This window comes from Acomys russatus, chromosome 13, assembly GCF_903995435.1.
Source record: "Acomys russatus chromosome 13, mAcoRus1.1, whole genome shotgun sequence".
In the NCBI taxonomy this organism is placed as follows: Eukaryota; Metazoa; Chordata; class Mammalia; order Rodentia; family Muridae; genus Acomys; species Acomys russatus.
The window spans coordinates 27,194,594-27,217,090 of record NC_067149.1 but is presented as its reverse complement, the minus strand read 5'-3'; the positions used below and the strand labels follow the sequence as shown (position 1 = coordinate 27,217,090).

General features: G+C 45.3%; 1 protein-coding gene across 14 annotated transcripts in view; it reads left to right on the top strand.

Moving 5' to 3' along the window:
• Positions 1–22,497, top strand: part of Foxp1 (forkhead box P1) — a 602,856-nt gene that overhangs the window by 564,887 nt on the left and 15,472 nt on the right. For 12 of the 14 annotated variants that reach the window (XM_051154977.1, XM_051154979.1, XM_051154989.1 and 9 more), the window contains 4 exons: positions 1,035–1,122; positions 13,296–13,379; positions 21,993–22,194; positions 22,303–22,382. In XM_051154977.1, coding sequence (XP_051010934.1) covers positions 1,035–1,122; positions 13,296–13,379; positions 21,993–22,194; positions 22,303–22,382 — 454 coding nt within the window. The remainder of the gene's footprint in view (positions 1–1,034; positions 1,123–13,295; positions 13,380–21,992; positions 22,195–22,302; positions 22,383–22,497) is intronic. The other 2 variants (XM_051154986.1, XM_051154985.1) reach the window with 1 other exon arrangement.

The following is a 22,497-nucleotide window of genomic DNA, read 5'->3' as shown; positions in this document are numbered from 1 at the left end:
TATTACATATTATTTTTTAAAAAATCTTAAATCCAAATTGTATTTTGGTGTAAATTTCATGAGAGTCCTGTTAATGTTAATAGAACTGAATATGAGAATTGAAGGCACATCCATTCTTACTCTCAATCATTCTCTCCTCTCTCCCTCTCTTCTTCTTCTTCTTCTTCTTCTTTTCTTCTTCTTCTTCTCTTCTCTCTCTCTCTCTCTCTCTTTCTCTCTCTCTCTCTCTCCATCCCTAATGAGGAAGGATTGAGTAACACGGGTCCATGAATTTTTATTTTTGAGATTTTAGGCAGCGATTCAACCCTCTGATTACCAGAGTCCCTGCATATGTTAGAACTGATTGAAATTTCAATGTGTTAGCCTTTTCCCTGTTGGAAACTCTAATAAATACTGAAAAGGCCATAAGACACAGGCATGCTCAGCATGGGGCCAAGATCGTCCATAGCCCAGAGAGTGGAACCATTGGCAGTCAAGGCACCGGGCATTGTTGCCCTAAGTCACTGAGTATCTCCCTGCCTGGTATAGAATCTGCATGTATAAGTTCTGGTTTCATGTGTTAAAGCTTTTCACCCCTTTACCATTTCCTCTTTTCACATGAATGGGACACCTTTTCAGTGTAAGGGCATGGCATCTGTTCTGGAAAACCAGTGTTCTCGCAGCCAAACAGTTCTGTTTGGACCCATATGAAAGTCTGAAGCCCCCAGAAAGGCCTTGCCTTGAATCCACCCACTAACATGATCTTGAAACACTGCCCCGACTTAGTCTCCACTTTCAAATTTATGAGTCAATGGTTGCATCCAGATGCCCAGCACAGCTTCTCCCTGTGGTGATAACCTTGTGTGTCCGATTCAGTGGGATGACGATGGTATGAACAGGTGGTAGAGGTGAGCAAGGCCCAGCCAGCCCCTCCTACTCGCGTGTCTCCCCCACAACTAGACCCACTGCTTGTGCGTAAACATCCTGGTAACTTGTATTTATTTTTCCTTTTTGTTTCTCCATCTCACTTACCGGTTTTCTATGTATTGTTGCAGACATCTCAACAGTGAGCATGCGCTGGACGATAGAAGCACAGCTCAATGTAGAGTACAAATGCAGGTTGTACAGCAGTTAGAGCTACAGGTAAAGCCACGTTTCTTTCTAATATTACCTCAGTATTCCTCAGCTCCCACCTTTCTGCGGCATTCTGTAATGACTTCCTGTGTGCTCACTCTCTCATGGAAACGTCACAGCCCGTTATCCGTTTGATGTTATTATTGTATTCTATTTTTTTAAATTATTATCGGGGGGGAAGCTCAGCCTCGGTGCACTCTTTGGGGCTGGTGCTCAAGTCTTTCTAGATTCTAAGCAGTGTTGTGTGAGTTTCCTTCCTGAGCCTCCCCTCTGTCCCTCCCTCCTCCCCTCCCTCCCTCCTCCCTCCCCCCCCCCCCCCTCCCCTCCTCCTCCCCTCCCTCCCTCCTCCCCCCCCCTCCCCTCCCTCCTCCCCCTCCCTCCGTCCCTCCCTCCTCCCCTCCTCCCCTCCTCCCCTCCCCTCTCCCCCCTCCCTTCCCCTCCCCTCCCTCCCTCCTCCTCCTCTACCCTCCCTCTCCCTCCCTCCTCCCCTCCCTTCCTCCTCCCCTCCCTCCCTCCCTCCTCCCCTCCCTTCCTCTTCCCCTCCCTTCCTCCCTCCTCCCCTCCCTTCCTCCTCCCCTCCCTCCCTCCCTCCTCCCCCTTTCTTCCTTCTTTCTTTCCTCCCTCTCCCTTTCCATTTCTCATTCTCTTCATCTATTTTTGTCTCTTTCCTTCTCCCTCTTGCTTTCTCTGCCATCTCTTGTCCTTTACACTGTTTGGCGATCTGTTCTTGCTGTACATCCCAGGAGTTGCTGATGACACTGAAGTGGAGCTAGCAGGGAGGGAGACTGAGAGAACGTGAGCATGAATGGGCCGAGGATGAGTGTGTGAGATCAAGATGGGTGACTGAAAACACAAAGCCATGTATGTGTGCTCCCAAGCCACAGTAGGAGCTGCATGAAAATTAGTCCCCCTTTGCCATTGGTTTCTTCCCCCCCCCCCACTCTCTCTCATCACTGGAAGTAATTGAGTTTATTTTATATTTCAAGCACATACACACATATTAATATATAATGCCTATAAGGTATATGTGTGTTTACTGTGTTCGGCAGCATGGCTTTTGGAAACACTTTGGGATATGTTGAATGTATTTTATGACCAAAGAGTAAACTTGTGCAATTTTCCTGGAGAGTCCCCTTTGAGGGAACTGGGGACATTTTAAATGTAAGTTCAATTTATGGGTAGAACTTGTGAATACACCCCCGTATTTTAAACAGTAATCCCCTTTTCGGTGTAATTAATCGAAAATTAGTTTCTGAAAGTAAAAATTGGGTCAGAAATGGAAATTATTAAAATGTACAGTTGCAAAAGCCTGACCCCCGCAAACCCCATTTATGCAACTGAGTTCCAGAACGCTTTTGAGTGGCTGATGACTCACAACAATTCTTCCCCTAGCTGGTTCAGTGTAGGCAAGAGGTTAGCCGATGAAGGGAAATTAAAACAATGTTGCACATTATATTGGTACCAGCCATGGAAAAGCCTATTTTGTATGCAAGGCAGCAATGCGGAGATATATGGAGAGCCCTAGGCTAAGTACAGAAGATAATTACATTTGGAGTTTTACTGAGTTAAGTCATTTACAGCTTCAAATAGTTGCAGAGAAAAAAAAAAATCAGCCCAAACACACTTAAACTTTTTGTTGTGACTTTTCAGAATAGAAAGGATTTTTTTTAAAAAAAGAGTTATCTTTTATGAGAAACTGTAATTTTGGTTGAATACTTTTTCCTTGTAAGTTATTTTCTTGATCTTGTTAATATTTTCCACGTAGACAGCAAAAACAAACTTACTGAAAACAGTTTTCAGAAGGAAGTATATTTAACTTGATCATACCTAGAAGGAAAGTAAACACTGGGATTGACCCACTCCCCACGTACTCCCCACGTACTTCCCATGTACTCCCCACGTACTCCCCACGTTTTTTACAGTTGTTCAAACTTTGCGAGAGTGGAGTCCACTGAATGGAGACCTTAACCTTTCCTTCCTGAGTGTCTAGATATTTATTGGAGGTGGTATTTTCAAAATGATGCACATCTCTAGATTGACTTATTTGCTATGAGATTACATTCTTCTGATAGGCCTAAATAAGTTGTTGGGGTTGTTACAGTTTGCCCAGGTAGGTCTTCTTGTCTGCATGGTTGGTCACAGGCCACTGTTACTTACTATAGAACTACGAATCTACCTTCTCAGTTAGTCATTTCTCAGTCTGTACAGAGAAGGTTGGGAGATCAGGAACAGCGAGCCCCTTAGTCAGCCAGGCTATTATCTCCTGGCAGCTCCTCTGATGATTTTGGGGGGATGTGGTCTAGGACTTTCAATGGATAAGAGGAATACTGGGCTGTTTGCAGGCTTCACGTGTACTTGGTTTCAGCCTTCAGCCTTGGTCAAACCAACGGCAGGGTTTTCAGTGGGTGACAGATGCAAAGGTGGTCTGGCTGGAAGTCACCCAGGTTGTGTAGCTACCTGGGACGTCACAGTGTTTCGACTGAGAGTTGCTTTCAGGGAGAAGAGACACCAGGGTTCTGCGGGTCCTAAATCGTCTCTGTTTAAGGCTGTTGCTATAACTGGTGCAAGGCACTTGGTAGGAATTAGCAAACTGTAGACATCAGGCATGACTTCATGGTCTGTGAAAGATTGCTAAGTGGCTGGGGAAAAAGAGAGAGGTGTTTCATGAGAAACTCACATTTTATTGTTTGTACATTACATTATACTGAGACACAGATAGGCCAGAGCCCATTTACTGTGCTGTGTGAATTTTTTTGTACGCCACAGAAATAGAATCTGGTAACTACACCAGAACCCCTATGGGCTACAGAGCTGACAGCATTTACTATATGGCTGTTACAGAAGTTTGCCAAACAACCTCTGGTCAGGGGACTAGAAATTTCATTATACTATTAGTTGCTTGTTCCCCCGGGGCTCCTGGCTGTCTAAAGTTCTGCCTGCCCTTCTTCTATATGCCTCCTCAGCCTTAATGCATAAAACCTTCAGTCCCGCATCGGTCGGTTCACCATCCCAGCAGCTTCATAACACAAGTGCTTGCCCGCCTTTGGTTCAGGGATGCCGGCTCATTTATTCAATCTCCTTAACGGAGCACGGCCCTTTCTGGAGGCTCTGTGGAGGATGATAATGGCTAGAAGTGGGCAACGCTGCCCTCCTGCTTCTTATATTCTACAAGGAAAATTGGACTATAAAATAGATGACAAGTGGGAGGCTAGACAATGGCTCAGCAGTGAAGAGCTCTTAATGGCTCTTGCAAAGGACCGAGTTCCCGGTGTCCACGTGATATCTCATAACTGTCTGGAACTCCAGTTACAGAGGATCTGAGACGGTCTTCCGGCCTCCACAGGCACCTGCATTGCATCCACACAGTGTACACAAACTCATGCACCACATCCATAAACGTAAATTATAAACAAAGTAAACAAATAAATAATAAATCTTGCAAAGCCGAGCCAGGTGTGGTGGAGCACAACTTTAATCCCAGCACTCAGGAGGCAGAGACAGCTAGGTCTTCAGGAGTTCAAAGACCAGCCTGGTCTACATAGGGAGTTCTAGGCTAGTCAGCACTACATTGTAATAGCCTGTCTCAAATAAAAAACAAACGACAACAACAAAAACCTGCCTCGAATAAAAAACAAATGACAACAACACAAAGCCACCTCAAAGGTAACAAATGAGGACTACCCTTGGCTAGCTAGGTGATGCAGGCTCTTCATAGCTGCAGAGATTTACTCAAGACAGTTCCAGTTCGAGAATGGGACCTGCCAAAATTAGTTATTATTGGATCAGACAATTAAACAGATGACGTGAATAGTTCCCAGTGTGTCTTGTTTCTGTGGTGCTGTTGGGGATTGAACCCAGGGTTCTACAGATGCTGGCCACATGTTCTACCACTGAGCTGAGCTGCGCCCCGGCCTGTTTGCCTAGAGAACTCATAGCTCTTCCGAGAACTACATGAAAGAGAGTTCAGATCGCAAGCCTAACAACTCTGGGAGCTTTGGGGACACTGAGCAGTTGTGCTTACCGCTAGGTTCCTTGTTTGCTTCCCATTTCCTTAAAATTCCAGCATTTCCATACTTTTCGTTGTTGTTTTATTTTATTTTACTTCTTTGTCATTGCATATACCCATGTTGTAAATATACTGGAGAGGAGGAGGAGGTTGCTTCATTTGGGTACAAGGGACAAGTTCTCACTATATAGTCCATGCTGGCCTTGACCTCACTGCAGTCTGACTGCCTCAGCCTCTCGAGGTGTTGAGATTACAAGTGTACCTCACACACTCAGCCTGGGAAAGTCCACTTTATTTTACTCAACTCCAAATCATGATGCCCATAGAACCGGAGGTGGTGGGGGCCGGCAAGGCCCTGCAGTGTAAGACTTCTTGGGGAGACAGAGTGGAGGCCCACAGCATCTCTGTTGCTGGTTCCCGTGCATGTGATCTCCGCCTCTCAGGCACAGCCTGGGGCAGTACCTGTTCTAGAAGAGGTGCACTGCATGCCGCTAGCCCAAGGAACTGTTGCTTTCCACCCAAGGCATTTCTTCCCCAGTCCAGGGAATTCCTAACTACCTTAGCATCTCAAAGTTAATTATAAAATCGGTAGTTATTAAGATGTAAACTTGAGAAGTGTTTGTAGCACCACAGCGAAGAACAGTTAAGGTCTGAACAGTTTCAAAGAAGTGATACTGTATTTCTGTAGCCTGCCCACTAAGCCACTGACTTTGTGCTGGGAGGCCCCGAGGCCACTCCTTTGCCGCTCTCCCACACAGGCTCACACTGGATCTTAGCATGTGTGTGAGTGGCTGTTCTTACCTAGGTCTGAGGATAATAAAGTCTGCATATGACAACTAAGAGGATGAGGCAAATCCAGAAGGCACTGAAGCCAGGGGAGTGCTGTCCTCTGTACGTGTTCAGTACCTTCGGTCCATACTGTGACCCAGGACAGAAGGTCCTCGTGTGTCTCTTCCATCACTCACAGCTACCTGAAGAACCACTGATAGCCTTGAGAGATAGTGGCTGGAGACGTTTCCCTGTGTAGGGCTGTTGATGCAGTCTTCCACTCCAATCAAAAGCAAAACCTTTTGAGACTCTTCCACCAGCACTGTGCGTGAGAGCCTCCCTGACTCCACATAGGTAAAATGTGACTGGGTTCGCAAATCCCATGTTTCCACCGATATATTAACTACCAAGCAAGGGAGGTGGTGTGTATTTTTGAGTATACAAAGAGTGTTTTCTTACCAGTGAAGAGGAGGTTTGGTCCATTGTATTCCCAGTTTGCCCTTGAACTAGTCTCACTGAGAAGGAAAAAAAAAAAAAGAGTCAAAATATCTTTGAGTTGATGGTCTGAGATTTTTTTGAATATCTCTTGCCTTGTTTCACTACCAGTGGAATATGAGGGTCAACCCCAGCTTTTACTGAGGAGCCAAACATGATGAACCCCGGGGGGGGGGCGGGGTGTGATCTGAGCGAAAGAAGATGTGTCGTAGCAAGAGAAGCATGTGTCACAGAAGTCATCTGGGTCAAGGACTTTTTTTTCAAGGACAGAAGGCCACATTTTTATTATCCCAGCTGTTTAAATGTCCTCTGTGGATGGATTTTTGTAGTGGAATTTTGTATAAGAAAATGTGCGGGGACTGTAGAGGTAAAAGTTACGGTCTTAATGTAGCTCATGAAATGTAAGCCTTCCCTCCATCCTGCCCCTGCCAGGACCGAGGACCTTGGCGCAGGAACTAGGAATGCGTTAAAAAGTGAGGATAGCTTACCCGACATGGCGCAGTCAGGATAGTCAGGAAACACAGGATGCCTGGGGGTGGGGTTAGAGGGGATACCACCCCTGCGCGCGCGCGTGCACACACACACACACACACACACACGGTGCACAGGACCTTGGAAGAAGGAAATACCTAAAATTACAGGCAAAAAAGCCCTATAGTATTGGAGTAGGAAGAGGAGAGTGGCACTGGTATACTTTCTTAAGCATGCAATCTATTTTTGTCATAAGGCAGTGCCACATTACCCACTTTTCATCCTCTCCAGTAGATTGTGTCTTTTTAATATAAAAAAAATGTTTGGAGAATGATGTGTTTTCATTGTAGGGGTATGTTTCTGGGCAGGTTTCCTCCAGCTCCCTTCCCCCAAATCTTTCAGATTGATAGTGAAAGCAGGGCTGGGGATATAGCTCAGTTGTTGGAGTGTTAGGCTCACATGCATTGAGCCTTGGTTGAGTCCCAACACACATGCACACAGGCACATATGCATATACACACACTCAGTCTGCCTCTGTTTAAAAGGCTGGGCATAGAGCAGTGTGTTAGTAATTAGATTCCATGCACACTGTCCCTACTTACCATGTAGTAACTGTATTGAGCAAAGAGCCCCTGACACATAGCAGGAAGGAAGGAAGTCTAGCATGTCGGCAGTGCCACAGCGGGCACTTTCAGGCACCTGTGCAGGGGACAATGGCAGAGGCTGTTAGCAAGGAGGTTCCAGGTCAAGGCAACCACTTGAGAATGTGCCCAGATTGTATGGAAGAGATGGAGAGCCTACGAACACAGATTTTTTTTTTTTTTAAATCAATCTAGCTGACCATTCCAGCCTGCCCCTGGTAGGTTTGAGGAGATTTCTAGGACATAGGATTTCCAGTTTAAAAGATGGGACAATTCTGACCACGTAGGATAAGCTAGTCGCTCCGCTGTATTGGTAGCATCATCCACTGTACTGTGTCCTGCCTGTAAGTAGCTCAGAAATGGGCTGGGACGTCTCTAGGATGACTGTGGGCCTCCTCATGTACAAGTCACTGTCCCTGAGGCTTTGAGCACACAATTTATCAAATCCCTCTATTAAGAACTGATGCCCGCTTCCCTTAGTCTCATTTACTTTTATGTAAGGAATGGAAATGAGTCTGTGGGTTGTATCTACTGGGCATGCATATTATCATGCTTCTCAGTGCTTCTTTTAGGGTGGCGTTCTATTTTGGGGGGATCTTAGCCATCTGAGAGTCAAAGGTACCCTGTTCATTTCCTGCCCACCAGCTAAGGATACTGAGATTTCTTAGTGCAGTGGCTCTCAACCTTTCTAATGCTGCAACCATTCTGTACTTTCTCATGTTGTGGTGACCCCCAGCGATAAAATTATTTTTATTGCTACTTTATAACTGTAATTTTGCTATTGTTATGAATCCCAATGCCAATGCAGGGTGGTCTTACCCCTATAAAGGTCATTGCCACCCCCCCCCCCCCCATTCCATGGGTTGCTACCCACAGGTTAGAGCCACCGGCTTAGCATGTTAACCTGTTGCAGACCAGTGGTGGATCGTAGAAAACTCCCAGCGCCCCAGCGCAGCCTGGCCACCGTTTTATTGATATTACTACCTACAGAATTGCCCCAAGTCTCTTCCTTTCCTCTAGGGTTCTGAGCTTCCTCACCTCGGAGCCAACTGCTAGGTTCAACATTTGGTCCATGGTGCTGCATCTGTGTTCTATTGCTGTCCCTGAGGATCCCTTCTCAAGGGACCCTGCCCAGTGGCTCTGGAGCTAGTGGGAAGTTCGGTAACTTGTCCACACGTGGAACAGGAAGCTGTGTGGGAATGTCAGCACAGAGGAAAGTGCACAGGTTTCAGTAGCAGGGGAGCCATTAATCCTCACACAAAGTAATTACACCGTGGGCTTTGCATGCGATTAACCCGCCATTAGCTATTGGTAACCACACCAGCTTCCCAGACTTTAGCAAATATATTATATGTAATGTGTCCCCCTTTGGCCTTTCCTAACCCCATTTGTGGCCATACTCAGGACATAGCAGCAGCCCTGAAAGCCCTCTTGCCTTTCTCTCCCTGAGCGAGCTCAGAGAGTGGCAGGGGCAGCCAGGGCCTAACATTACTGTGACTTCCTGTGGCAGCGGCTTTGAGGCTGGAGCCAGGGAAAGGGAGAGGGAGCGTCTGGCTTTCTCACTTCCACATCCTTCTTTGAAAAACCCAAGACACTTATTTTTTCATAATTTAAAATCCTGCCTAAGTCTGCAAGCATTAGGATTCCAAGACTATGACTGAGTATTAGTATGTGTCTGCTTTAAATGTCAAGAGAGTCTTTAATAACAACATGCGGGGAATGCTAAGATGGTGACAGAACACAATCAAAGTAGGGAAATTCTTGAGTTGGGGTGAAATGAGCCGTAGGTAACCCACTTTTTGAACATGGAAGTTGATGGTTAAGACATTGTTACAAGTCTGTCCTGGTGCTGAATTCAGAAAGCATGTGAATGGCATGGACGGATTGGACATGCCACGGGGCTCTGCTTGGTAACTCGCCAGATCAGTGTAGCAGTTGGAGTTGTCTTTCTTCTTTCTAGAGACTCCGTTTAGGGTGTGTGTGTGGGGGGGGGGTGCGCGCACGCGCTGTATTTCTGACCTCTTGTTCCATTTTGCTTTGACCATGCACTGTTCAGAGAACAGTGTACTTTCTGCCAAAGACAGGTCGGAGTGCTGGATCATGGCTGCATAAAAGCATGCTTTGAAAGTGAGATAGTTACTGTTGAGGTCCATGGAAGAGTGGGGTCACCCAGACTCCCTTGCTTTCAGTTGGACTCTTGTGACCCTTACGAAAGCCCAGGCTTCCTGTTTGCTATCTTGAGAGGTGGCTTAGTAGGCTTAAGCGAGACCTCAGAGTATAGAGGTGTTCTCTTCGGGAATGCCTCAATCCTGCCTGCGCCTCGAGTGCAGTGCCTGCCACCACTGTCAACTCCAGCTCCTTTATGAGAGCGGTTGTCCTAAGTCCAGGTGAGGAGCACCACACTGAAGGATTTTTCCATTCAGGGAAGGTCCCAGGGGAGTCTGAGGATCAGGCTATTTGAGTAATGTCAGACCTAGCACGATAAAGCAAAGGGTCTAGTCTGACTTTTATTTCTTGGCTCCACAGCCTTACAGGTGTCCGTCTTGTATGCCTCAGTCTCCCCGGTTACAGAACACAAGTCAAGGGAACCCAGAGCCACAGTGATCTCTAGATCTGTCCCTAATAACTGCTGCACTTTTACATACTCACCCTCATTTGTTTCAGTGGAGTCCTCTGTGTTACCAATAAGAACTGACAGATTGACTTTTAAATAGTCCTCCTGACAGCAGGTAGAAGGAAGATGGTGAGGGAACCAAACTCTGCTCCCTTCTCTCTGATAAAAGCACGTGCTAGACCTCCCTCGGTTTTGTCTTTGTAGACACTGAGTGGAGCACCTCGCCTTTGCCATTCATAAGTGCTGTTGGAGCAGTACAGAGTTCAGAGCTTCCATAGCCTTGTGTATCTAAAATCGAATTCGAGGCTCAGATAATAGAAGAGGGGGTGGCCTCTATCATCCAACAGAGAAAAATCATTTGCCCAGGACTGAGAGCAAGATTCAGTCAGGCCCAGAGACAAGTCTGTCAGACTTTGACTCCATCTTCCCTGTGCCTTCTGTCCTGTTCTAGTCTTTAAAACACGGAGCTTCTCTCCTGACCCAGATTCACAGCTGACTCCATCACACCCCATTGTGTGGATCCTGATTCCAAAGATAAACCCAGCCAGTGTAGACTAGACTGACTTAATTTCTCCTTTTAAAAAAAAAAAACGTGGCAGGTATTTTTAACTTCCATGAAGCATTCATTAGTTGCTGCACTGAGCTTGCTCTGTGCGGGACTCGCGTTCAGAACAACCCCACGGGTTCAGAGATGAGTATTTCATATTTAGGAGAAAAAATAAAATGCTCGGAAGGATTGTAGAGTGTGCTCAGAGGCCAGATTTGAACACAGCACAGTGGGAGAGCAGATCCGTTACACGCCTCCATTTGGCTATCTTTCAAGAGAGTTGGCCTGCAGACTAGAGTTCCCAGGACCCTGCTCAGGAGTGCCCTCTAAGCAAACCCTTTCTCCTGCCTGTGTGCCAGCTACTGGGCAAAGCAGCACTAGAGAACAGTCCTCTTTTGATATCCCAACATACTTTGTTTTTCAATTTGCCAGCCTGATGGCTAGTTAACCTCTGTGCCAACTCCCCCTACACCACCCCCCACCTCGCCACTTTTCATGGAATTCCAGGTAAGGAGGTACTGCCGAGGGTATATTTCCTACCATAAAGTATCTGTGTTCTCGCATTATGTAATGAGATGGTGCTGCAGAAGCTGATGGCACCGAGGAGTTTGTGAGGTGTGCTCCTCGTGCATAAACCACAGGGGGTGGATGTGGCCCAGTGCGCACGTTGTCCTTGTCCTCGTCTGTTGGGAGGTCAGGCTCAGTGGGTGTGGCGAGGTTCTTGCCTGGTGCTGGGGCTTTAGCTTTTTCCTTTTACCTACTTATTCCTTGTAATTGCTACATCGGAGATATTTACCCCCAAATTAAGTCACAATTAATATCCAGCAGACTTCAGTAAATACCACCTCTCACCCTCTTGTTTGTGTTGTTCCGCATGGACAGTGTGCTTATTTCATGGTTTCAGAAAGACATGTATGACTTAACTCCTTTATGCCCCATGGTATGTTTAAAACAAACTTAAAAAGAGAGAGAAAAGAAAGAGACATCTCAGAGTATTTTGGTTTTACTATAAAAAACAAAGTAAACAAACAAAAAACAACCCAAAACAACAACAACAAAAACCCTTTAGGTCACTTAACATAGAAAACAAATAATGACAGAAAAATGCTATTCCCAACATCTTAATTGTTTTGTCTGAGCCACTATGAAAACCCAAATTCCTTTGGCATTATGTGTTTAGGGAGTCGTAGTTTGGCAGTTCAATAATGCACCGAAGAACAGAGGGTGAGTAACAGAGTCGGCCCTAATATGGTGTCATTTTCATTTCCTGTTTGTTGAAAGATAAATGCTAATACTGTAAGGCTTCACCCTTCCCCATTTCTTCTTCCTAATTTATTCCTCCTTGAACCACAAGGGAATAAAAAGAATTAAAACTCAAATGTGATATGGCTGTTGACTGAGCCAGCCCGTGGGGATGGGACAGAAGCGTGTCTTTGTCAGCCGTTGTACCCGGTCCCCCTTCCCTGCCTTCCCCTGACTCCGGAGCCTATACCTCCCGTTTCCCCACCACCAGAAACAACTTGGTTAGAAATGTGAAGTAGGTTTAATTTGGGCATAATTTTAGACTTTAAAAAACAAAAAACAAACAAACAAACAAACAAAACCCTGATTTCTAAAGATTTAAAGTCATCTATGAGGTATTAAAGGAATAGGTTCCCCACCCTGTTTCTAAGGCATTATTTTGGACAAACTATCTATAAAGCTTTTGAAGACACACACACACACACACACACACACACAGAGAGAGAGAGAGAGAGAGAGAGAGAGAGAGAGACAGACAGAGAGAGAGAGACAGAGAAAGAAATACTACTTTTCTCCTCATTTCTACATTGTCTCTTAATGATGCTACATCTATTTCCTCAACTTCATTTTATTTTTTGGAGGCCATATTACTCACTGCTTAGCTAAGTCATCATTAGAAGTCCTGACCTAGCTTTCTTATGATACAACAAAGTTATCACTATGTCAGAATGGTCCAAAGCCAACATAAAGGTTCTAGCATCCAACAACTGGCGAATGTTCACTCTGCCCATCCAGTTAGCAACATCGACTTTTTATGGAGTGAAGCCACTGGGATTATTAAGAGAGCCTCTAGCGGGTACTCAGATGTTAACACCTGAAATAGGGAACTTACTGTTCACCTAAAAATGGGGACCCATCAGGCCTGATACCCCTGCTCCTCCCAACTAATGTCACCCGCCAGTCCCAGTAAGGCAGACTCAGCAAACTTTCCACAAGTGCAGCCAGGTATCTGTGAGTTTGTCCACAACCACAACAGGTACATTTATGAGTGTGAGCTAGCTGCTCATCTTCCTGTGGCCTCCTTGTGAATCAGCTTGGCTAATGGGCATGATTCACGCTTGCCTTTGAGCTGTCCATGTTCCCCAGGACTCCTTGGTGCCAGGAGGTCTAGCATTGTCCCAGTTAAAGCCTGATGCACCTTGTGTTGGGAAATCTCACATCAACACCTCCGGTTATTTGGCAGGGCTCCTATAGATTTCAGATGATGAAGCAATAAAACCGATCCTGCCCTGTGCTATAGTGCAGCATTTAGTTGGGATATGCATAGTTTAGAGGGGATGTTCAAAAGAATCACACATCTGTATCCAGTGATGTAACAAAGCCTTTTCTTCCCATTAGCTTGCAAAAGACAAAGAACGCCTGCAAGCCATGATGACCCACCTGCATGTGAAGTCTACAGAACCCAAAGCTGCCCCTCAGCCCGTAAGTACCGGTCCCCACCAGGGGGAGTGACAGCACAAACTAATGCTCTTCCTTCTCTGACTCCGACCTCAGTATCTCTGTTCCCAAGGCAGAAAGACATGCCAAAGACCTTCCCCCACCTGTCTCTTTCTGGCCTTTCATGGTGAAGACAGCCAGGAAGCCAGGCATGGGAAGAGACCTAGGGTAACACAGACATGATACCCATGCTAGGTTTCTAGGAGTCTCCTTTATTTGTCTTGTTCCCTTGTACTGGGCCTTAAAGTCAGTCGAGGTCTAGGTAGGCATGTGATGTCTAAAGCAGACGTCCTGCCTTGGACCTCTTTCTTTACTTATCCGCACTTACATACATTTCTGGAAACCTCCTAGTAGCTTTAGCTGATTATTCAAAATGGAGGCCGTGCCTTGGTTCCTGAATTTAAGATTTGTAAAATTTAAAGGTACGCTGACTTTATTTGATTTCGCTGGGAGTCCCTGTGTGAAAATTAATTGAGCGTTGACAATCTATAGTTAGTCGCGGCAATTTTAATCAACACGCAATGATGCAGCGTAATGCCAAAGTATTAGTTTATCTGTTTTGACTGATTTTTTTCCCCTCTAAATAAAGCAAACACACACCCCTATATGTATGATGTATGCTGATAGAAATAAAACGGAGTCAGACTATTAACCCAGTAAATATGGTAGCCTGCCAAGATGCAGTTGGCAGACAGAATTAATGTCTGAAGCAGAACACATTACTGAGATACAGGACATAAAATCATTAAACACTCCACGCATCCATTTTTACTGGGAAAGAGTCTTAGCTCCCATGTATTTCACAGTAAATGGCTGTAGGACTGGATGGGTAAGAGAAGGGATGTGGGGAGGAGCCAAAGCATTTGGAGCTGTTCCCACTTGCCCCTGAACCTGGCTGAGCAAACTAGTGCTACCCTGAAACGATTTGCCTGACTTCCAAACGAATCATGACCATTGGCAAAGGGGGGTGGTGGTGATTGTCCTGGACCTCTCTGGAAGTCCTCAAGGGCTTCAGACTGCTTCCCCTAGGATGAGGGGGTGTGAGTCTTCATTCACACCTGGCAACAGGGAGAGAATGAAGCTGTCCCCATCTTCCTCCATGGACTAAAAAGCACCAACGATAGACTCATGCTGGAGTATAGCACTGGAGTAATAGGCTTGTTCTGGATCAAGGCAGAGGAGAATCACCTAAAAAGATGGAACTGCAGAGTCCCTTAGCGTCCTCAGCAGGTGATGGGCCCTGGGCTAGCTAGGAACACCGTACATGTAAGCCCACATGGGCAGGAGAGGACCCTTGATGATCTAGCTCCCCGTGGGCCTGTGCTAAGTAGCCAGTAAACAAGAGAGAAGCAGCTGGGGGCGAGGGCATGAGCAGGGAAGGAAGGTTTGTCTTGATTAGTATTGAGAAAAAAATGTTTTACATTCTAGAAAATTATAACTCTGAAGGGGACCTCCTACTAAATTTATTTTTAACTGCTCTATTGAAAATTCTCTACCACTAGTCAACATTATCTCTTAGTAGCTCAGCACAGTATTTCTTTATTAAAAGAAATAGGCACGAATATTTTTGACTGAAAAATTAATAGCTTTTGAATTCATACACAGCAGGTTTTCTTTTGCAAAGAAGTCCAATATCGCCGCACAGCACTTCTATAACCATTTATTTAGAGTCCAAGTCAAACCTTTGACAGCTAGAGCGCTGCTACAAGCCAGTATAAAGAACTCCAAGATGTAAACCAACAATAGCCCGTCTGTGTGAGGTTTGCCATTGTCAAATACATAGATTGTTTGGATTAGTTTATGTAAATGTACTGTTGTATTACCCTTTGGAAAAAAAATCACATTTGTGTATGAAAAGTGGTTCCCCTCACAGGCAGCATTATAATTCCTTATCCTTTAACTTACATGTAAGAAGTAAAAATTGGTGCCTGACACGTAGATATTGTGTGACACTCTGTTGTCAGAGTGAACCTGCCTCCTTTTCATTTATTAGAAAATAGAAAATTTTATTATAGATACCATCTTAGAAATCAGGAATTATTAAAATATGTATAGGTGAGGCATTGGAAAATTAATTATAAAAGATAGACGTGTAATGTTTTGCATAAATTTTCACTTCCTTGCCAAAGGAAAAGAAAGGGGAAAAAAGGCCCATCCATATTTCAGACCCCTTGATGCTTTCAACTTTAGGGACTTGGAGCTATCTGGTGACTGATCCTAATGTTCAAAATGTTCCCTACAGCCTGTAATTAATTTATTCCACCCTAAATAATAGGATGGCTGGTGAGCATTTGAATGAATATCATTCGAGAATCTGTGGTTTGAAACCAGTAGTCACTGCGTTTCACATCTAACCATAGATGGGGACTTCCACATTATGGCCTTGCCAGTGAGTTTATGAAGTTGTTTCTTTTTCCATTTCTTTTTTAAAAAGGAACTTGGTGTTTATTTTTAAAACTTAGTCACTAAGTGACAGAGTGCTGCGCTGCAAATGTTGCACATTGCTAAATCCCATTAGGCTGGCTATTGTCTCTCGTTTCCAGTGGTCCACCCTGTCCCTGGTTCATCTTATCCAAGGTCGCCTTGCAGATGCGTTTTCTGGACCCCAGTGTGGGGCCCATCTTCAAATGTGCATAGTTATAGGGTGTGCACATTCCCAGGACAGTGCCCAAGGGTGTACATGAGGCTCTGAGCTCTACCCACAATGGGCCGGAAGTGTATGGATAGTGGGAGCTGTGTATCTCAGGCCTTGTGTTCTGGGCTAGTTAGTACATCTCTTCTATCAAAATTAGAATTCCTGAATTTAGAAATCAAACCGTTCCATCAAAGGATAGTTACTTGGCTACCATGACATACTGAGTATGGTCAAGTAAGAAAGACCTGTAGTTGCCATGGAGGTATATGAAGTTTTGTGAATAAGCTACCAAGTAAGTATATGCCTATATCTATACATGTGTACATACATACATACACATATACACATAAACTATTTGTTGCGTAGAGGATGCTGTATGTGGCTAGGAAAAAGCGACCTGGAAAAATGACGTGTCATTTGAAACCTAGAAGCCAAACAGGATTCTCTAGAAGCAAAGAGGCCGGCTTCCCAGCTCTTGCCTGTGGTGGTGAGGAGTGCGTACAACAGATCTGTGTGTGTGAGGATGGGGCTGGGAGAGGAACATGAACAATGAGGGGCAGAGGAGAGAAATGAAAGGAGTTCCCAGTCTTAGAACGCAGCTGTCCTCAGCCAGGCCCTGCATGAAAACGGCTTGGCTAGAATCTAGCAAGTTCTAGAGTTGGGTACCAAAAGAGTCAGGCTGTTGCTGACATATGTTTGCAATAGCCAAATTTGTTGTAGTTTAAGATTTTAACGTTCTTCTGTTTCCCATGGAAAGAGAAGCAAGAGGAAAAAAGAAGAAAATAGCCTGCTATTCCTTTGTTCCAGACCCGGGTCCATTCCCGGAGTGAACAGCACAATGTCTTGTCTATACTTAACTCCATGAAGAATTGGCTGAGATTGATCCGGGGGTGGGGGATGTAACTCAACACGGAACGACAACAAAGGGAAACATGTCCGTGTTGGGACTTTATTAAGTTGTCAATGACTTCTTAAAAGCCATTTTGCTATGCTGACCTTTAGGAGTGTGCAGTAGAAATTCCACTTCATAACGGGGAAGGGGAGTGCCTCTGCTTTGGGGGTTCCTGCACTTGTGAGAACTACTCCCCAGGCCTGGAGAAACCACATTCTTTGAGATTTGGAGGGCAAGTAGCTACAGCACAGGTAGTGGAGCTTACTTTGTGAAAAACTCATAACACAGTTTTGGAATGAAATGCAGCTTGAGATTTTCCTCTTTGCGCATTTTCTCTGACTCCACAGCAATTAGGACTTGTTTTGAAATAGCTTTTTAGTTCCTATGAAAACAGAGTGGTCCCTCCACCATTTTGGGGGGGGGGGGGAGCCTGTGAACTTCAAGGGATAGGTGACCTGGTCTGGACTGCAGGGCCTTGCAGCAGCAATGGCGACCTGTCATAAAGCGGGATTCTCGTGTGCAGCACACAAAGGCTGTTTCATGGACTGCTTTTGTTAAGTCCCTCTCACCTCAGCTCAGGTTTGTTCCTCCCTGACAGGGATGTCACCCCACCCCCACCACCCACCACCCACCACCCAGTCCCTAGAATAAGCCATGCTCTCATCAGTGTGCAGAGACCTCCCCAAAGGCCTCCCCACTGCCCTGCCCTCTGTCCCGTGGACTCTGAGCTTGGTGATTCATGCTTAGAAAGACAGCCTCTGGTCTGTGAAAGTTGCAGGTGGGGGCAGGACCTGAGCCTCTCAGGCCCATCCAAACAACAGCAAGAAACCAGTTTGGTGAGCCTCTAAGTCTCTCCTGTGCAGTGCTGGCCTCTGGTGTTTTGGTTTCAGGTTTTTCTTTTGTTCTCAGAATCTGTTTTCATGAGAAACAAGAACACAAACAAAAACAAAAAAGAAAGGCTCTTGTGGGAATACTCTCCAACAAGTCTGTTTCTGTCTGGCGTTTGCATCAGAGGTTGGTGTGTGTGTGTGTGTGTGTGTGTGTGTGTGTGTGTGTGTGTGTGTGTGTGTGTGTGTGTGTATAATTTTTTTTTTTTTTTAATGCGAGTGACTCACCATCTTTACACGGGAGGGAAATGTGCTGTGGAAAGAACTAAAGATCGATTTTTGTTTTTAGAAAGGACAAAGTACAATATCGGGTCGCTGACAGTTGAGGTAGTTTCAGTGGCAGAAGCATCCAGAAAAGGCCTTCAGTGCCTAGACTGGGCTCAATAGCACACTTGTTTGTATTTTTTATTTAAAAACTAAAAGCCTGTAGCAACTTTAAGTGACATAAGAATTTAGCTCCTGGCCAGAGTTTGAAAGAGATTATCTTTGCTGAAATCATCTCTTCAGTGGCAACTTGCCATGGAGAAAAATATCTGCGTTACTAGCTTTTCTAAACATAGCAACTTCTTCTTAAATAGAAATGAACACAATGAGAAAAATGGGTTTTCCATCAGGGAAAGAAACCTTCCCAGCCCAACCCCTTCCTGCTCTGTGCCCTGGAAAAAAAAAGTCTCTTATAAAACCTTACCTACACTGAGAACCATAGAACATCAAGCCTTCCCTTTCTCATTGATTATTCTATAAGGATTAATGATTTACAATTAAGATGCACATTTCAAGGTAACAGCAAAAACAAAAACAAAAACCCACACTGTTCCCAATTTACTCACTTATTTCCGTGTGGGAGCGTGTGTATCAGAGGTCAGTGTCTCATGTCTTCTTCAATCATTTCTCCACCTTATTTTTTGAGACGGGATGTCTTGCTGAGCCTGGAGCACAGATTCCGCTAGGCTCACTCTCCTGCCAGCCAGCCCCAGGAGCTGTCCTGTCTCTGCCCTCATAGGGCTGGCGTTATAGGCGTGAGCCATCATACCTGAGGGTGCTGGAGATGTACACTCCATCTTTGGGCAAGCTCTTTCCTGACAATGTCAACCCACCCCTCCCTGCCATCCCACCCCCACCCGCACCCCCCCAGCACCCCAGTTTGCTCTTCTCATCCTTTGGTGCCTCACAATTATTTTGCTTTCAACATTTTTGGTAGAGTTCCTCATTGTAAGAACAGGTTGTTTTGTGAACATAGTGTGTTTGATTCCTTTCTGGTACCCGCCCCGACCCCCCAACACCTTTTCTCACAAAGAGGGCTTCTCCTCGAGACACACATGTGATCCGATCCGCAGGCAGAAGTTTGAAAGTTGGGGAGCTGGCACGGCAGCTGCCAGAGTTGTGTCTCATTAACTTGTTGGTCAGCCTCCTGACGTCCCTGCCTGGCAGAACTCCCTGTTTGGGTTCCCAGCTTTTTGTTCTTCCCTCACAGGCTACAGTCATGTTTAATTTAGAATCCAGGCTCCTTTGGCAAATTAGCAATTAGAACAATTTTGTGGGAATATGTATATGTGTCATTAGTTTTTCTGCAAATTAATAGCAAGGGCAGAGGTCAGGCAGAAATTTTCCACTTGACTGAAGCGCTTCCATTGAGACTTGGCACTTGGGTTTGGAATGGCTGCAGCTGCTCCCGGACACCCTTTTCCTCTAGGAACTGTCTTCTAATTAGTTTACCTCATAGCCATCATTACAAATATTACTGTCTCCCCTCCCTGAAATAAAATTACTGTTTCTACAAAATATTCCAGCAACATTGTGCACCACTGCACATTGATGGTGGGGTCAGTCGAATGCACCATTTAATCATTAGATCACCTCCATCCGCATCTCCTAATTAGAGTCCTTACAATACATTTTTATCTGGTAATTAGCTGAGATTGGCTGCTTCCTCTGTGGCTTATTAGAGACAGCCCAGCAGTGGGTGTGAATCATGGTGTCATTTGTCAAGCCTGGTAAACCCCTCTCTTCTCTTGGAGCTCAGTGTTTATTTCCAGTTCCTACCTACATTCAAAGGCATCCAGAAAATTCAGCCCACATTACTGTCTTCCCAGATTGTGCAAACCTGGGTGGATCTGTTGTTGTTTTCTTGTTGCTGTTGCTGCTGTTGCTGCTGCTGCCATATTGGGCAGAACTGGTCCAAGTATTAAGCCCCATATAAAAGCCACAAGAGTCAAGGTCTGGTGGCATGTCTCTGTGTGCGGGCTCATCAGTTCCTCCAAGATCTGGGTATTCAAAACAATGGGCTTGTACCTGCTGAACCTCCTCTCAGGACTGGAAGGGAGCACTGGGATAGTGTTCTTAGGCTAAAAGGCGAAGTCAAGAAGTGGGGTGAGACCCCAGCGAATCTGCCTGGCTTTTGTGCCCGCTTTTGACAGTAAGCACGCCAAGGACAGTAGTTCCCTGGTTTAGTTTTGCTTCCAAGCCTGTAGAAGTTCTTGGTGATATTTATTGTCATTTGTAAGCTAGGAGAAAAGCTGTTCACAGACTCCTTTCCCAAAAGCAAGCAGGACTGAGAATAGGAGTGGTTGTAGCAATGGTGTTAGACACTAAGTGGGCACAAGAAGAGGGCGCCGAGGCTGGAGGCTCACACAAGAATGTGGATTGCCTCTGAGTCTGAGTCTGGGATAAGGACAAGCGTCTCTTCGAGTCTGTGTAAAACAGTTTGCAGTGGTGTGTGGATGAAACGAAGCCACAGGGCAGGTGTTTTAGAGTATGTATTTTGTGAATGATACTCATGGCTTCCGATGTTTCCCACTCAGGCTTTTCAGCAGATAAATAACCAAAGCTATGTATCTGTGGTCTTTCTACAGTAATTTCTTGATACGCCCTCCACTCCAGCCAATGCTAATACATACAGTTCCCAAATTTGGGCACTTGTTAAGGCCTGAGGGGGTACCTTGCCTTGCCCTGTCCCTGGCCTCTCTACCCTGAACTGTTAGCACTTGGTTTGCAAATGTGTGTCTCGGTCAACTTTCTAGCACTACTGGGATGGCAGCTTACCACATGGCCCCTGCTTGCCATCTGTCTCTCCAGCTTGCTGTTCTTGGGCACTGGGGCCTGTGGTATACTGAGTAAATACCTCAAAGCTGAGCATAGAAAGAAAAGCAGAGCTGAAAGCTCGCAGCCCACCCTTGAGCTCCGAGCACCAAATCTGGGCTTTTCTGTTAATGTTCCTTTCATGGTATAGGATCCTTCCTTTCTCTGCCCTTGGGATTTATTTCGCAGAGGAGATTTCTATGGTCTCAAATTTTCCTTGCCATTGTGTGGATTTGAGTTGAGTCTCCACTGGAGCAAAGGGCTCACTTTTAATAGCATCTACAGGTAACACTTGTGCTTAATGTTGACTATGACGATGGCAAAATGGACATTGTGGTGACTGATTTTGAAATGTGATGTGAAAATGTTCCTAAGAGTGTACTTTGTAAAAGGTTCTTGGGTTTGGGAGAGGCTCTCTGAGTATTTGATAACCTCCATAAACTCGATGAAAACTACTAGGTTCTTCTGTATTGTCCAACTCAAGGGAGTTTTCATATCTCAGTGGGTTTTGGAGAGGAATCACCCTTCAAGTAGTTAAGAATTACAAGGGAGTATGTCTTCTAAGAGTTGGGCCGTTTAAAACTTTTAAGCAACCAAATGTTGCAACTTCATAGAAATAGATGTCTGCCTCCTGAGTAAGTGCTACAGGGTCGCCAGGCACACTCCCTTGGTCTGTTCAGTTCCCTGATGGACTTACATCCCATAACTTCTTGCTTTTCTCTATAGTGGCTCAGAGCCTTTTGTGGCCCCTTGGTGAATCCATTGCAATTTTAAGGAGAGAAAAAAAAAAAAAATCAGCCAACACGGCTTTCCAGTTGTTGTAGTACACTGCTGAGAGTCATATTGGGCCAGCCAGGTTTACAGCACTGTAGCCTCCCAGCTGCGGTCCCTTCACTCCTATACCTTGCTGTCATGTAAGGGAGAATACCTTTAATTGGAAATGAATCCTGTGTAAATGTACCAATTTGGAGAGGTAACCCTTGCCAGGTGTCTGCCTATCTTTCCTGTGGGACAAAAGAGGTTTTCTTGGATGCTTGGGGTTCTGTTTGACTTGGTTTGGCTTAGCTTTTCTCCAGTCCTTCTAACCAATATCATTCTCCTCACAGCTGAATCTGGTATCGAGTGTCACCCTCTCCAAGTCCGCACCAGAGGCCTCTCCACAGAGCTTACCTCATACTCCAACCACCCCAACTGCCCCCCTGACTCCCGTCACCCAAGGCCCCTCTGTCATCACCACCGCCAGCATGCACACGGTGGGACCGATCCGCAGGCGGTACTCAGACAAATACAACGTGCCCATTTCTTCAGGTAGCTACTCTGTCTTTGCCTGGGGCATCATGGGGAATCTGAAGTTCTTGTCATGGAACCCCTTTTTTAAAAAAAATGATCATTAATAGGACAATGATTCTTATTTAGCAGATATTGCGCAGAACCAAGAGTTTTATAAGAACGCAGAAGTTAGACCACCATTTACATATGCATCTTTAATTAGGCAGGTGAGTAAATAACACAGACCGTGAGATGCTATCAAAAGGTGTACGTGGGTATATTATATTGATGAAGTAGATTTAAAACCACTTAGTATGCAAGCATGCTAAAACCTTTTCTATA